The 12,952-nt window shown below is 41.6% G+C and overlaps 1 protein-coding gene across 1 annotated transcript in view; it reads right to left on the minus strand.

Annotated features, from left to right (window-relative positions):
* VTA1 (vesicle trafficking 1) overlaps positions 1-583 on the minus strand; it is a 43,899-nt gene extending 43,316 nt beyond the window's left edge. The window contains exon 1 of the mRNA XM_067293641.1: positions 404-583. Coding sequence (XP_067149742.1) covers positions 404-512 — 109 coding nt within the window. The 5' untranslated portion in view covers positions 513-583. The remainder of the gene's footprint in view (positions 1-403) is intronic.
* Between the last annotated feature and the right edge of the window lie 12,369 nt (positions 584-12,952).

The raw sequence follows: 12,952 nt of genomic DNA on the forward strand, positions 1-12,952 counted from the left end.
TTTAGCTATATTTATGAGCACGACCCCAACACAGAAAAGCCTGCTTTTACATATCTGTGTGTGCCACGCACACACTTAGGCTGTTGGCATACCCACTAGAAACATTAAAAGGCTTAACGCTGCAGAAAACACAGCTGAAAGAAGGGAGGGCTCGCAGCCGAAATGGCTCACAAGGAAGAGCACGGAGCACCACGTCCCGCCCCAAGAGGTAGGGCTTCCTCCTTTCCTCTGCATACCGGAGGGGCGCACCGCGCAACCGAGCGCACCGCGCGGAAGCGGGGAGGCGCTGAGCCCGGTGCAGGGGCTGGCCGCCGGCGGGCCACGGGCGGCGGCCGCCGCGGGGAACCACGACGGGCCGGGGCCGGGCCCGAGGCCGCGGCCGCGCTGCGGCCGCCTCACTCACAGTAATACGCCACCACCGGCTCGCGCTTGTCCAGCTCCTGCGCGGTTCGCAGATGATGCTGGATACTCTTGAACTGCGGCGGCAACGGGGGAAACGCCGCGGCCGCCATGACGCCGGCGACTGGGCAGGCGGCGGCACGCAACGGCGACAGCGCTCAGCGCCAACGGCTCTCGCTCCCGTCTCGCGCCGGCCACTTCCGCTTCCGGCGCAGGGCGGCCGCGCGCCTGCGCGGGCCGGCGGGGGCGGCTGCGCGGGAGGCGCCCCCTGCGGGCGGGGGGAGCCCTGTGCCGCCCGCGGGCTCGCGGGTGTCTGAGCCGCGCTGCCGAAGCAGCCCCGCGCGGCGGTGCCTGGGGCCCCCGGCGCCCCGGGCCCAGTGGGGCAAGATGGCGGCGTGGCCCCCGGCGCTGCCGGGCTGCCTGCCAGCGGCCTCCCCTGCCCTCCCTGCCCCCTCGAGCCGCGCAGGCCGGCGCAGGGCCCTCGGGGGAGGTGGTGATACAGCTACCAGTAAAACCCCCGTTCAGGTTGAAAAATCGGAATTCTGCCTCTGCTGCTCCAAAACTCAGCCGTGGTGCGGGAAGTCGAGCGCTGAACGACAAATGCTTTGTTTTATTCGGCAGCTTCCCAAGCTGATCAGACTTGTGGTGTCTCCAGTCGCACCCTTATCCTCTACATCCTTTCCCCTTCCCCTAAGCACAGCTCACGGGAGAAGCACTGCTGTGAATGGCCTGGTTAATAATGTTTCGCTGGACTGGGCTGCTTCCCAGAAATCATCAGCCAGTCTGCCAGCCCAAGAAAGTGTATCTCTTAGCAGAATTGCAACTTCCCAGATAACTTTTTCTCTGAGAAACCTCCAGGGCCTTCTGTTTTTGTTGAAAGGGGATTAGAACAGTGAAAGAAATGAGGACTGTTGAAGCAAAGTGGTTTAAAATGGATCTTATAAACTGGCATATAATTTGTTTCAGTGTCTGTCATCTTCTCATTCTGACAGCATAGTTAAATGATTTCTTAATTTCTTTTAGATTGCTGTGTTTCCAAATTTCCCTCTGGTCTCCAATTGGCCATCTGCAACACAAGGGAACGTCTGTGCCCCAGAGCATAAAGCAAGATGTGTGCTGGAGGGAGAAACAGGGGTGGGAGAGATGGCTGCGTTGTCTCATTGCTATCCTGGGAGAGTGTTGAAAAGAGAATGGAAATGAAATTATGGCTGAACAGAAGAAAGGAAGAGAACAGAACAAGGAGTGGTTGTAGGACTGGGATGTTGTGGTGGTGTAATACAAGTTGACTGGCCCAAAGCAACTATACCTTTGATGTAAAGGCAATCACCTCACTATGGTGTATTGAGCTCATTTCATTGCAGCTGTTAGAGGAAAAAATTATAAGGCTCTTTGTTAAGTGAGAACTGAAATGGGCACAATGTCTGGCTAGAGACAAAACTGATTGCAAACACAGGAGCTGGGGATTGATTTGAATGCTCTCTGTGAAAATGAGGCAGCTAGAGTAAGGTGGAAAACAGGGAAAAAGTCAAAGAAGCACTTATAATGTGACCCTGATAAAAGCAATGAAAATACCTCCTACTGTGTTCTGGGAGACAGGACTTTGTGTATTTGCTGTGTAAAGAAATAGAATGGAATCAAAGAATCCCCAAGTTTATTATGTAATTCCTTTCGCAATAGGAAAAAAGCCTTCAGGATCATCTCAAATATTTGCTAAGTATTTGAGCTAAAATCAGACAGTGAGGATACCAATGCAACACAGAAACATATAATGTTAGCAGGCATATTATAAATCTCAGAGGGAGCAACGATGGAAGGGAGCTGCAAGAAAGCAATGTAAATGAGGATAAAAGTGATGGGAATTTGAAAAATTAGAAGAAAGAAGCATTTAGGGGCACTTGAGAATACAAAGAGTGCCAGAAAACAAATGGCAAAAATAGGAAGGAAAGTGTTGAGAACCATGGGGAAATGATTCTTCACATGGACATAATATCTCCATCAGCATGTTCCAGAAACTAATGATGGAATCAGACACAGAAAAAAACATTTGCACTAAAAGACCATAATGCCTTTTGTTTTCAATTGAAAAATGGAGACTGAGGAATTTGAGAATTTTCTTTTCACAGGACATGAAAAAATCTGCATCTGGTCTTATTTGGAACAAGAACACATTTTGAAATGTTCCAGATTTTGATCACCAAAGGAATGGGGGAGCAGTGGGTAGTCCAGTACTTCGAACCCTCTGGATGTCCTCAGGTAGCCCGTTGCTAGTCTTGGCTCTACAGTGCTCTTGGCGGTCATGGGGAAGTCTCCTGAGGGGCTGAGGGTTCAAACACTGCTCTGACCTTCCTAAAGTGTTTTGAAACCTACTGAAGAACATCAAGTAATGGAAATACTAAACATCAGGGAAAATACTGACAAGGTTGTGATTAAGTTATTTTGTTTATGTACAAACAAATGATTTAGTGTGGTTTGAACACTATTGGTCACAGCTGTACCTAGAGTATGGAAATAAATTCTGTTTTTAGTAGTAATACATATTTTGTATTTTGTGTATCAGTATTTTGTGATCCACTTTGACATAAATAGCCCAGAAGAGATCAAATCCAAAACAGCTAAATCATGCAAGTAATCCCATTTATATGACAAGGGCTACTTGTGTGGGTTAGAATTACAAGGCTCATAGAAACTGACCTTGTCTGGGACTGCTTAAGTAAATACAAGCAACAGTTGATGGTAAAAGGCTTCGTATGATTTTTCCAGAATTTTCCAAATATTCCTGTGAGGACCCAAACACTACCCCCTCGACCTCAGTCTTGTGTGCTTTTATATTGAATGCTGCCTAAACTGTTTTTTTCAGAGAAGTTAAAATTCTTTAAGGAAAAAAAAGCCGTTCCTCCTCTCCTCAGTATGACAAACCTCAGAATGTTACAGGCCTCAGACTGTGCCCTGAGATGCTGAAGAATTCCTTCTGACTGTGCTGTTTGCTGGATCATTGCTAAGTAGTGATGAGACTGAGTCTCTCTTTTGTTTTACTGAGATTTGGAACAGAAATTGTTCAATTTAGTAGCCATGGAAAATGCTGAAAGAGGCCTTCCTTTTTTTTTTTTTTTTTTAGAAATTGAAGGTGTTTGGTAAACCAATGAAAAATATCTAGTTATTAGGATTATGATTTGTACATGCTTTATAAAGGAAACTACCTTCTCTTTTCAGTTCTGAAATCTGTTTTTTTCCATTACCCCACTTCAGCACAAGGAATGAAATTGCTTTTAATTTTAAGATTTCTATCAATCCTGAAGAAGAAATGGGAGCACAAGAAAACAACTGATACCTATATAAAGCCCAAGACCTAACCTAGTAAAATAATTTTAGTATGCAGACTTCTATTTAATTGTTATTCTAGCAACTGCATACAGAGCAGTAAGTAAATAGATATGACATAGCAAAAAATTCTATGGGCCTAATCCTGAAGTCATATACTGGTAAAACTTTCTTTGAAAGGCATGACTGGACCAAGAAAAACAAGCTTTTTTGAGATTTTGTTTATTTTTACACTTGTAACCCTCTTATCCAAAACTAAGTCACAGAGCTTTTTACTCCTTCAAAATTAATTATACAAAATTGGTATATGCTTTATATAAGAGTCTCAAATTTGCCTCTGAAACTTTTCCACCATGAACCATAAGTATATATATATCCTAGCAAGTCACACATGCACGCAAAAGGAGCCTAAAATTTATTTTAAGTACTAAAGATGTTAAGGCATTCAGAATAGCACAAGGAATACCATGCTAGTCTTTCACTTTTAAGAGGAGATTCACAGCAAGCAGATGACACCCAACTGGAGTGCTGCAAGTTAAACAGATATTGGTGGATGTCTTGCAGCCATGGCATAATTAGGAGTCTCTTCACCCAGGGGTTTGAGATGCAGGTTGCAAAAGTGGCACTGCTTGGGAAAATGTTAGAATGCTTTCTGGTACCTAGAGAGTATCCACAATTCCTGCCTAATTCTCAAGCATGAATAATCACTGACTTGAAAGTAAAGCATAAGAACATGTATAGAATTTGGAATAGCTTTCCCTGACAGGTCAATAATCATATTGGTTCTGACTACATGTGTTCAGAAAAGTACCATATTCCATCAAGCTGTGAATACATATATAAATATATATAAATACATATAAATAAAAAATCTCCCCCATCTCTGGGAACCAGTTACTGTATGTGGCAGGTCCTGCAAACACTTCACTCCTGTTGCCTTCAGTCTATACATGGAAGCAAAGATTATTCACACGATTAAATGTTTTTAGATGAGAAATAAATGTCTGATGACTACCCTGCAGCAGTAATCACTGGGGTAGTTCTCAGCAAAGTTCACATCAGGGTAGTTCTGTGCAACACTGCACGTGGACAGGAAAAGCTCTTTTTCATAGCTTGAGATCTTTGTTACAAAAACACAGACTGATTTGGTTCACTTCAAAACCAAAGAGTTGAACTGGATGCCAAAAAAACACAACTTCAAGGATAATCCTTTACAAAACAGAGAAGATAAAAAAAGCAGTGTAGAAAGGCTTTTGGAGGATATCTTCCTGTTTGATGCTCTTAGATGCAGCATAAAGGTGAAAAATTGCTGCAGGTAAGAGTACAGTCACCAGCTGCAACACCAGAACACCTGAAGTGTAGCAGAGACATTGTTGTCAGATCATTTAAAACTGCATTGGGACAGCTAAAGTAGGCACAAACTAGAATATTTTGCAAGTCGGTTTTTAATATATATCAAATGTATAAACACTTAGGTGACACAGTAAGGGTAAAAAATCAGTGTTATGTTTTAATTTGAAAAGCTCAGTTGCTTTCTGAAAGGTGATGATAGTTGTTATGAAGGATAGAAAGCACAAGCCTATTTTGTCACAGATGTACGGTTATTAAAAGGAAAATACTCACTAGTTAAGTGATCACCATCTCAATCAATTACTACTTTTATGAGGAAAAAATACATTTAATTTTTGCTGTTTATTTGCTTAATATTGGATTTCTACAATGAAAAAAAGAGGGAGAGAATTACCTGAGGAGTTATAGGCCTTAACTGGTTGTAACAGAAAAGATTAACCTCTCTCTTGTCTGGGTCACAGCTGAAATGCAAGGCCTCACTTCCACAAACAGCAAAGCCCAAAACGCCAAGGAAAAACATATGAACTGAGCCAAAGAAAAGAGTGTGGAATTGGCCAATTACCACTGGTGGCCTGAGCTGCAAATCACAGGGATATTCAACATGAAAACAGAAATGAACAAAATTATTGTTGGAGGCCTAGTCTTTTTCATTATCCGAAATATTTTGTTCCACTTGTTTAAAAAGCAAGAGAAAGGAGGTTTGCCTATGAAGGCTACACCAGATGTCTCACAACATAATGGCTTAGAACACCTTGTTGTTGCTACTAATTTTAGATGAACATTATTTTATCCAGCATTTATCAGTTAATCTGTTTAGCCACCTTTATCTGTATTCTGCTGTTACAGAATGCACCAGAGAAAGCTGGATCCTCTGAGAGAAAGTCCACTCATTATGTTATTCTATTAATTTACTTGACATAATGTAACGGCAGAGTAGTGACCACCACGCCGTTATCAAACCTAATGACCTTCTTGAAAATTAAATTTCAGCTTCTCCAAGTGGGGTATTTCTAGCATCCAGGCCGATTTTTGTGCGTGCGCCGCTCCGGATTAGCAGCACCGCGGCCGGGTGGCCTGTTCGCAAAGCCCTAAACTGCTGCTTACCGGAAGCCCGGAGCTGCCGGGGCGCCGCGCTGCTGCCCCGGCGCGACGGAGCGCAGCGGAGCGGTGCGGAGCGCAGTGGCGCCCGCCGTAGCGGGGGGACGCGCCCGGGGACGCGTCGGTCGGGCGCAGCGCAGCCGCCGGCTGCGGGCGGCGGCTGCGGGCGGAGGGGGAGGCTTCGCCGCCCAAGGCAAGGCGGCGAGTCTCGGCTCCCTGCGGCTCCCGCCTCGGCGGAGTGAATGGGCTGCGGGGAGGTGTAAACGACAGCATTTGCAGTTTAGCAGTTGCTCTTTAACTATGCAAGCCCAATAAAAAGGAGTCATGTATCGGCTTGAAAGCTGATCCACGATTCTGGATTCGAATAAATAATAAGAATTGAATTAAGAAAAGTAATATTATCCTCGAATATTGTTATTAATGACTTATTGGCAATCATATTCATAATAATTTTCAGTATACTCCATACGCACAAAGGAGAGGACTCCAGAAGATCTATAGATGCGAGCATATACGTGCCCTAGACGCTCGTGGTGGTAAACAGACGTAACACCCAGTGAAATGCTGGAACGTACCACAACTACGTTGCTTTCGAAACTAGTGAGCATTTTACGAGAAGACGGGGAGAGGAAGGCAAGGAGTTTGGAAAGCAAAGGAAGAGAAGAATTAACTTATAGTTCTGTTGCTTATATTCAACAGCTTATTCGGCATTTGGAACAGGAATTTCAATAAAATAAAACCCAACAGCCAAACCCAAATAGCTACATTTACTCTTTCCCCCTCCAAAATCATGAGACAGCCTCCTTCGCAGCTGGCTGCAGCGTGACTTCAAGTGTTGCGCACTCTATAATGTACGTTCATATGCATAGAAATGTAGGCATAAGGGGGGAAGTGATGAGAGTGGAGCATCATTTTATGTGTAGAACTTCTGTCTGCGATAACTAGGAAAAGATACTGCAAAAGCTGTATTAACTGCATTATTAGAATAACTACTGTAAGGCACCGGAACGCTGTTTGTATGGGGGGGGAAACCCCACCCCCTGTATCTACTGAAGTATTTGTGTGCTAGACAGATTACAAAGACTGTGAAAAGTACATCAGTGTGTGTCATTTACTACAGCTCCTTCTTCAGATAGTTAATTAGATGTCTATTTATCTCTTGGAGGATTGTAAAGGGTGTTGTAGTAGTGAGTCGTACTGAGACTGTTTTTTTTTTTAACATTTTGAATAGAGCCTGGTACTCCACTGCATATTGAAAATGCTCAGGCTTGTATATACTGAATGGACTGAAAACAATAATATCTCACAGTGATATGTGATCTGCAGTAACATACTGTCCTTCTCTGTGAAGGTGTGACTAGCCGCCTTCTTTTTTTTTTTAATTTAATAATTATCATTACAGTGCATTGTTGGTTTTTTTTCTGCTCATGATACATGTGGAGCTTAATTATCATCCAAAAGCATTTTTTAATGTTCTCACAATACTATAAAATTACCAAAGTAGCTTAGCATGCTGAACTGATTTGTAATATTAGCAGTCTTTAATGATTTAAACCTTTTAAAATATGAGTTGCTATTGAAAACCTGCTTTTGAAAGTACTTCAAAAAATACTCGTATTGGTATTTCTTATGAGCTCTTTAAGCAGAAATATTTGAAAAAACATAATGGGAAAACTAAAAAACTCCTAATTTCTAACCTGTGATACATATTTCAATGTTATTTTTTAATTATGCTTGATGTATAATAATCATTATTTTTACATTTATCCATTCACATTAACCTACAATGATGATGAAGGTTGATCCTGAAGTATTTGATTTCTATGTAAATAGAAGCAATATTTTAGGATGTATTTTGGGTAAAAAGGTACTATATACAAATGCTACTCCATATCTCTTTGTTGTTAGGTGAGGATAACATAACTGCTTTTCTGACTGAGTCATATCCAAGACAATCAGATCATTCTCTTTGTATGACCTCAATAACATTATGGACACTTTAACATCTGTCTTGTGATAAAGGTGCTAAGAGAAGAGTTAGCTGGCAATGCTCTGTTTTAGTTCTGGGAACATGTAAGGAATACAGCTGAAATGAAATGAGAAATGAATTCTGGAGAGGTTGTCATATAAACCTGTTAAGTACACCATGGGCAGTGCTCAAGCCCCACTGATCATTATGGATGGGTCCCTGATAAAATAGTTTCTTAGAAGTGGGTTCAAATGCCTGTCATATGAGCTAAAGCACAGGAAGCCCTTTATGTCTGCACCATGCAGAACCTAAAACCAGTATTGTCTCTTTTGTCATGATGTTCAATAATGTGTTTCACAACACCGCATTAAGAGAATAATGACTTTAGATGGGAACAGAGTAAGCTGTTACTGTGCAGTCTTACCGAATGCAGTCTACTAAGGCAACTCCAACTTTCCAAGCAATTCTTCAGGACTTTCTTGACAGGAAATCATTATTTGTTTTGAAATTGTAGGAGTGAATGTCTGTTGGTTGTCTATTGTGCACAAACAGGATAGAAGATGTTGATATTGCACGTGTGTCTCAGCGAGTCCTAAGCCTGTCTTTTAGCTCATGGCTTCTGGCTCAGCATAGTGCCATTTAGCATTTTGATCAGTTTAAGTCTTACTGTGTAATCACAGTGAAATAAATGGAAATTAAACAAATGCATAAAGATGTACTTGTGCTTAGATTTTTGCTGAATAGTCATGAAATACCTGTTTAACATTAAGAATGCATAGAAGTAGTCATATCTAGTTTGAAAATAAACTGGTATCACTAAGATAAGATTCTGTATGCCTAAAGAGCACTTGCATGCCTAAATCTTAGAGAACAGCTTCTCATGTCTGCTCTCCAGCTCTGCCTAGCTTTGGAGGCACCTGAGTTTCTATTTTGTTTTGCAGAGTTCCCCACATGTCAAAGTTCAGGCACACCTGGAGACCACTGCTAGCTGCAGATTGGTGCCTAATTCCCAAGTAACCTCCAGTGCAGTTCAGGGCTGAGATGGTGATTGCCTCAACTTCGGCTAGGGCAGGAGGCTGGTGGTGGTTCAGACTGCTTCCTCAGGTCATTTTGGTCACCTGCTGGCTTAGGTCTAGCACAAAGAGTAGCAGGCAGGGGCACGTTCCCCAGAGGTTGTGTCCGGATGCAAAGTCTATGAGGTGAGAAGAAGGATGGACAAAAGATAGCCTGGATTTGTCTCACAAGGTTATGGTCTCAGCCATGGCACTCAGTCTGGAGAAATGTGTGTTCATACCTTACCTTTTTCATCATAGAGCTTTTTTTTAAAAAAAAGAATCCAAAGTCTGTGTAATGGAAAATGCATATTTTGAAGAAAAAAAAAAGAAATATGCCATGATGAATCACCCTTTAGCTTTCTTTTTTAAAAATCATTATGTCTAGTAGCACAGACTTAATGAAGAGGAATTTTCATACCATTTTTGCTGTGGTGAGGGGTAAGGACTGTGTGGCACACATCTGACATCTTTGCTATTAATTAGCTTCTTAGAGCTTGTCCCTGTGCAGCCACAGTTGAGCTCAGCACTACTCTTTTGAACACACCAAATCTGGTAGCTCATGCTATTTGCAACATTCTCTAAAAAAATACACAACACTTCTTCATTTCACAGTAGTTCTTTTTGCATACTTTTCTCCCAGTGTATTCACTGGCATTGTCTATTAGATGATTAATTTTCAGTGCTATTGTACTAGTACAAGTGTCTTAGAGTTTTGGTGTTTAAATGTCTAACCTTAGAGTCCTTAAAGTCTGGCCTTAAAGATGCAGCCTTAAAGGTTAAAGGCTTTCCAGCACAAAATGTTTCATATCCAGGATAGAGAGTCCTTGGCTCCATCCTCTCCTTTCTCCAAGTTCTGTTGGCTCCTCTTCCCAGCTTGGATCCACTTCCTGCTACCCACCTAGTAGCAGCAATACAGTTTGTTACCTTTTTTTGAAACACAGGGAGAGGGGAAGTTGTATATAGAAGATCCTCTTGCCCTTTAAATAAAGCCTCTGACTCAAGAAGCTGGAAGGTACTGGAAGTCGCTGCTGAAAAAAACAAAAAAAAAAAAGAAAAAAAGAAAAAAAAGAAAGCCTATATTCCAGCAATATGAAAGAAGTCATGACTTGTTTAAGATTATCAGGTTATCGTACATCTAGCTGTCTGGGAGAATTCACTCCATGCTACAATGCATGTCTATTTTTTCCAACTATATCTGCTGGTCAAATGTGTCTTAGTAGCTCTACTACAAACCTTTTCCTAAGCATAACTCAATGTTTTAAAACCAGACAATACATGTTGCTTGTTTGCTATCTTGTTTCTTTTTAATGCAGGACTCATATCAGGCTTTCAAACACAAACACTTCCATGGCTGTATTTGAATAAACTTACACAGATCTCTCATTCTGTTTGCAAGCACGAACACTTAATTACAGGTGACTGTAGGTATTTTTCATGGCAGATATACCTGGATCTTCATGGAACTACACAGAGCTTATTGTGATATGCAAATCTCCAAGCCTTGGAATCAGCTGTTGCCTTGGGCTGCACAAATACACAGGAGAGGAGCCCTTGTCCCTGTTGGAAGTAGTTCTCAGTAGAGGGCGTTTGTGAGATGTGTGGAGTTCCTCATTCCTGCACAGACTAATTTTACATCCCTACATTTGGGAATTACTGATGAAGTAGATTTGCCTCCCCCAATTCCAAGCTGACAGAGTCCCTGCCCAGATATGCTCCACCTGCGCTGGCTAATTTCATTTTATGCAGAGTTTCTTTCTCACCAGTGAGGAATACCTGTCATACTCTCTTCCTTTGCTCTTGTGCTGAGCATTGCGTCACAGCTGCATGATGAGATTGTCCCTAGACTATAATCTGAAATAACATTTGAAGAGATGGATGCACTCTTTTGTTTGAAAAGCGAATGATGAACAGTTTGCCTGCAAGGATATGAATTCCGGCTGTTTTATGTCAGGGTCTGTGGATCTTTTACCTCTCCTTTTCCCCTTTGCAGTAAATTATATTCATGCTGGTTAAGTATATTCCTCCTTCTTTACACAGACATCCGTTGAATGACATTAGAAGCATAATCTAACTTTCTGTTTCCTTTGAGCTGGAGGCACTCACAGTCTTTAAAGCTTATTTCCTTGTTGTTCAGAGTTCTGAAAATACACAGCAGGTAAAATGAAGTGCTGGTGAAATTCAGGAGCATAATTTCCAACTGAATACATTTCTAATTCCTCCAGCTTGGAAATTCCATCCTTCAGTCTAAAGAACAGGTATAACTTGCTAGGATAGAAATCATCCTGGAGGATGGCAGCAGGAGTTTCCAGTGCAACAAAAAAATAAGGGGTCTACTCATCTCTCCCCACACAAACTTCAGGTGAAGTTTACTCCAATGAAAGCTTTTAAAATGTTCTTCAGTTGATATTCTTGCAAGAAGACTCAACTTTTTGATCTCCTAGAAAAATCAATATTTAAAGACATGTTGACTGTAAACTATTCTCCCAGTGGGAATCCTATTTATTGTTCACATATAAATTCATTTTCAAATAAATAACTGAAAGGATCACAGTTCATGCTCTGGGCTCATGGGGTCAAAGCCACATATTGATCTAACTGGAGGGAACCAAACAGAATGGCTCAGATTGTTTGCAGGAACTTGAATACTGGTGGTCTCAAAAAAATTGCGTACATTCAGCAAAGTAAAGGATATCAGCAATTCGAAAATCACCCAAGCTGATAGTGAGGCTGGCTCAGAGGGAGTGTAGTTGGGTTCAATACAGAACAGAGGAAAACATCATCGGCTTTATGATAATTCCTATCAGTTGCTGAGTGGTAAATGTTAAGGCTGACACTGGCTGTTTCCAGTGGGATTTCCTGGATTTTCTAATAAACTAATTATCATCATATGAATGAGTAATTTACAAAACTGCAGAAAATATATATATTGAGGAGAGTGAGAAGAGTCACAAAGACTGATCAACATCTTCAGAGAAATGTAACTTTTAGGAAGCAGTAATACTTTTTGTTTAATAATCTTAGGACTATAAGAGGTTATTTAATATAAATCATTGATGTCTTAAATTCAGTTCCTGTACTAGACAGCATGCTGTGGACAGGTCATGTTACACACATTACACGCTTTGCTCCTGGCATTTTAGTGGTCAAACCCTTTCACCCACATCAACATGTCCTCCATATGTTCATTTTCTTTTCCATACACCTGTCATAGGCCCATAGGGCTTCAATGTTTTAATAATCTGAACAAGCAAATTCACTGCAAGCTCATGCATACTTCCTTTTGGGAAAAGGAAGGGGAAAAAACTGTCCACAGGCAATGTTTCTGACAAATGCTAATATTCTTCTGCCTTAACTCTTTAAATTGAAAATATGAGTCCAGTAGATTTGCTCCTCTTTCAGCATATTTTCACTGGTACCTAGATTAATGGATTCTGATGGAAACAGAACCATTTGGGAAGCAAAAATATGTGCAGACACTAGAAAGAAAAAAAACCCTGCTACCACACTGAAAAGCAAGAGACTCTGGGGACAAGTGCTACACTTGGAAGAGGCATATGACATTTAATCTCCATTCTCATGTACCATTTGCATAGTAAGGCATGGATAAATTGCATCACCTGTCCCCATTTCCTTAGTTGAGACTAGTGTTAGATGTAACTTTACAAATCAAACCCTAAAACTTTAGGGCAGCTAATGTCTTTGAGTAGGACCTATTCAGAACACACAACTGGATGACAGAAACAAAATCCTTTCAGCTCCCACT

The sequence above is a fragment of the Apteryx mantelli genome, chromosome 3 (genome assembly GCF_036417845.1).
Source record: "Apteryx mantelli isolate bAptMan1 chromosome 3, bAptMan1.hap1, whole genome shotgun sequence".
NCBI classification, from domain to species: Eukaryota; Metazoa; Chordata; class Aves; order Apterygiformes; family Apterygidae; genus Apteryx; species Apteryx mantelli.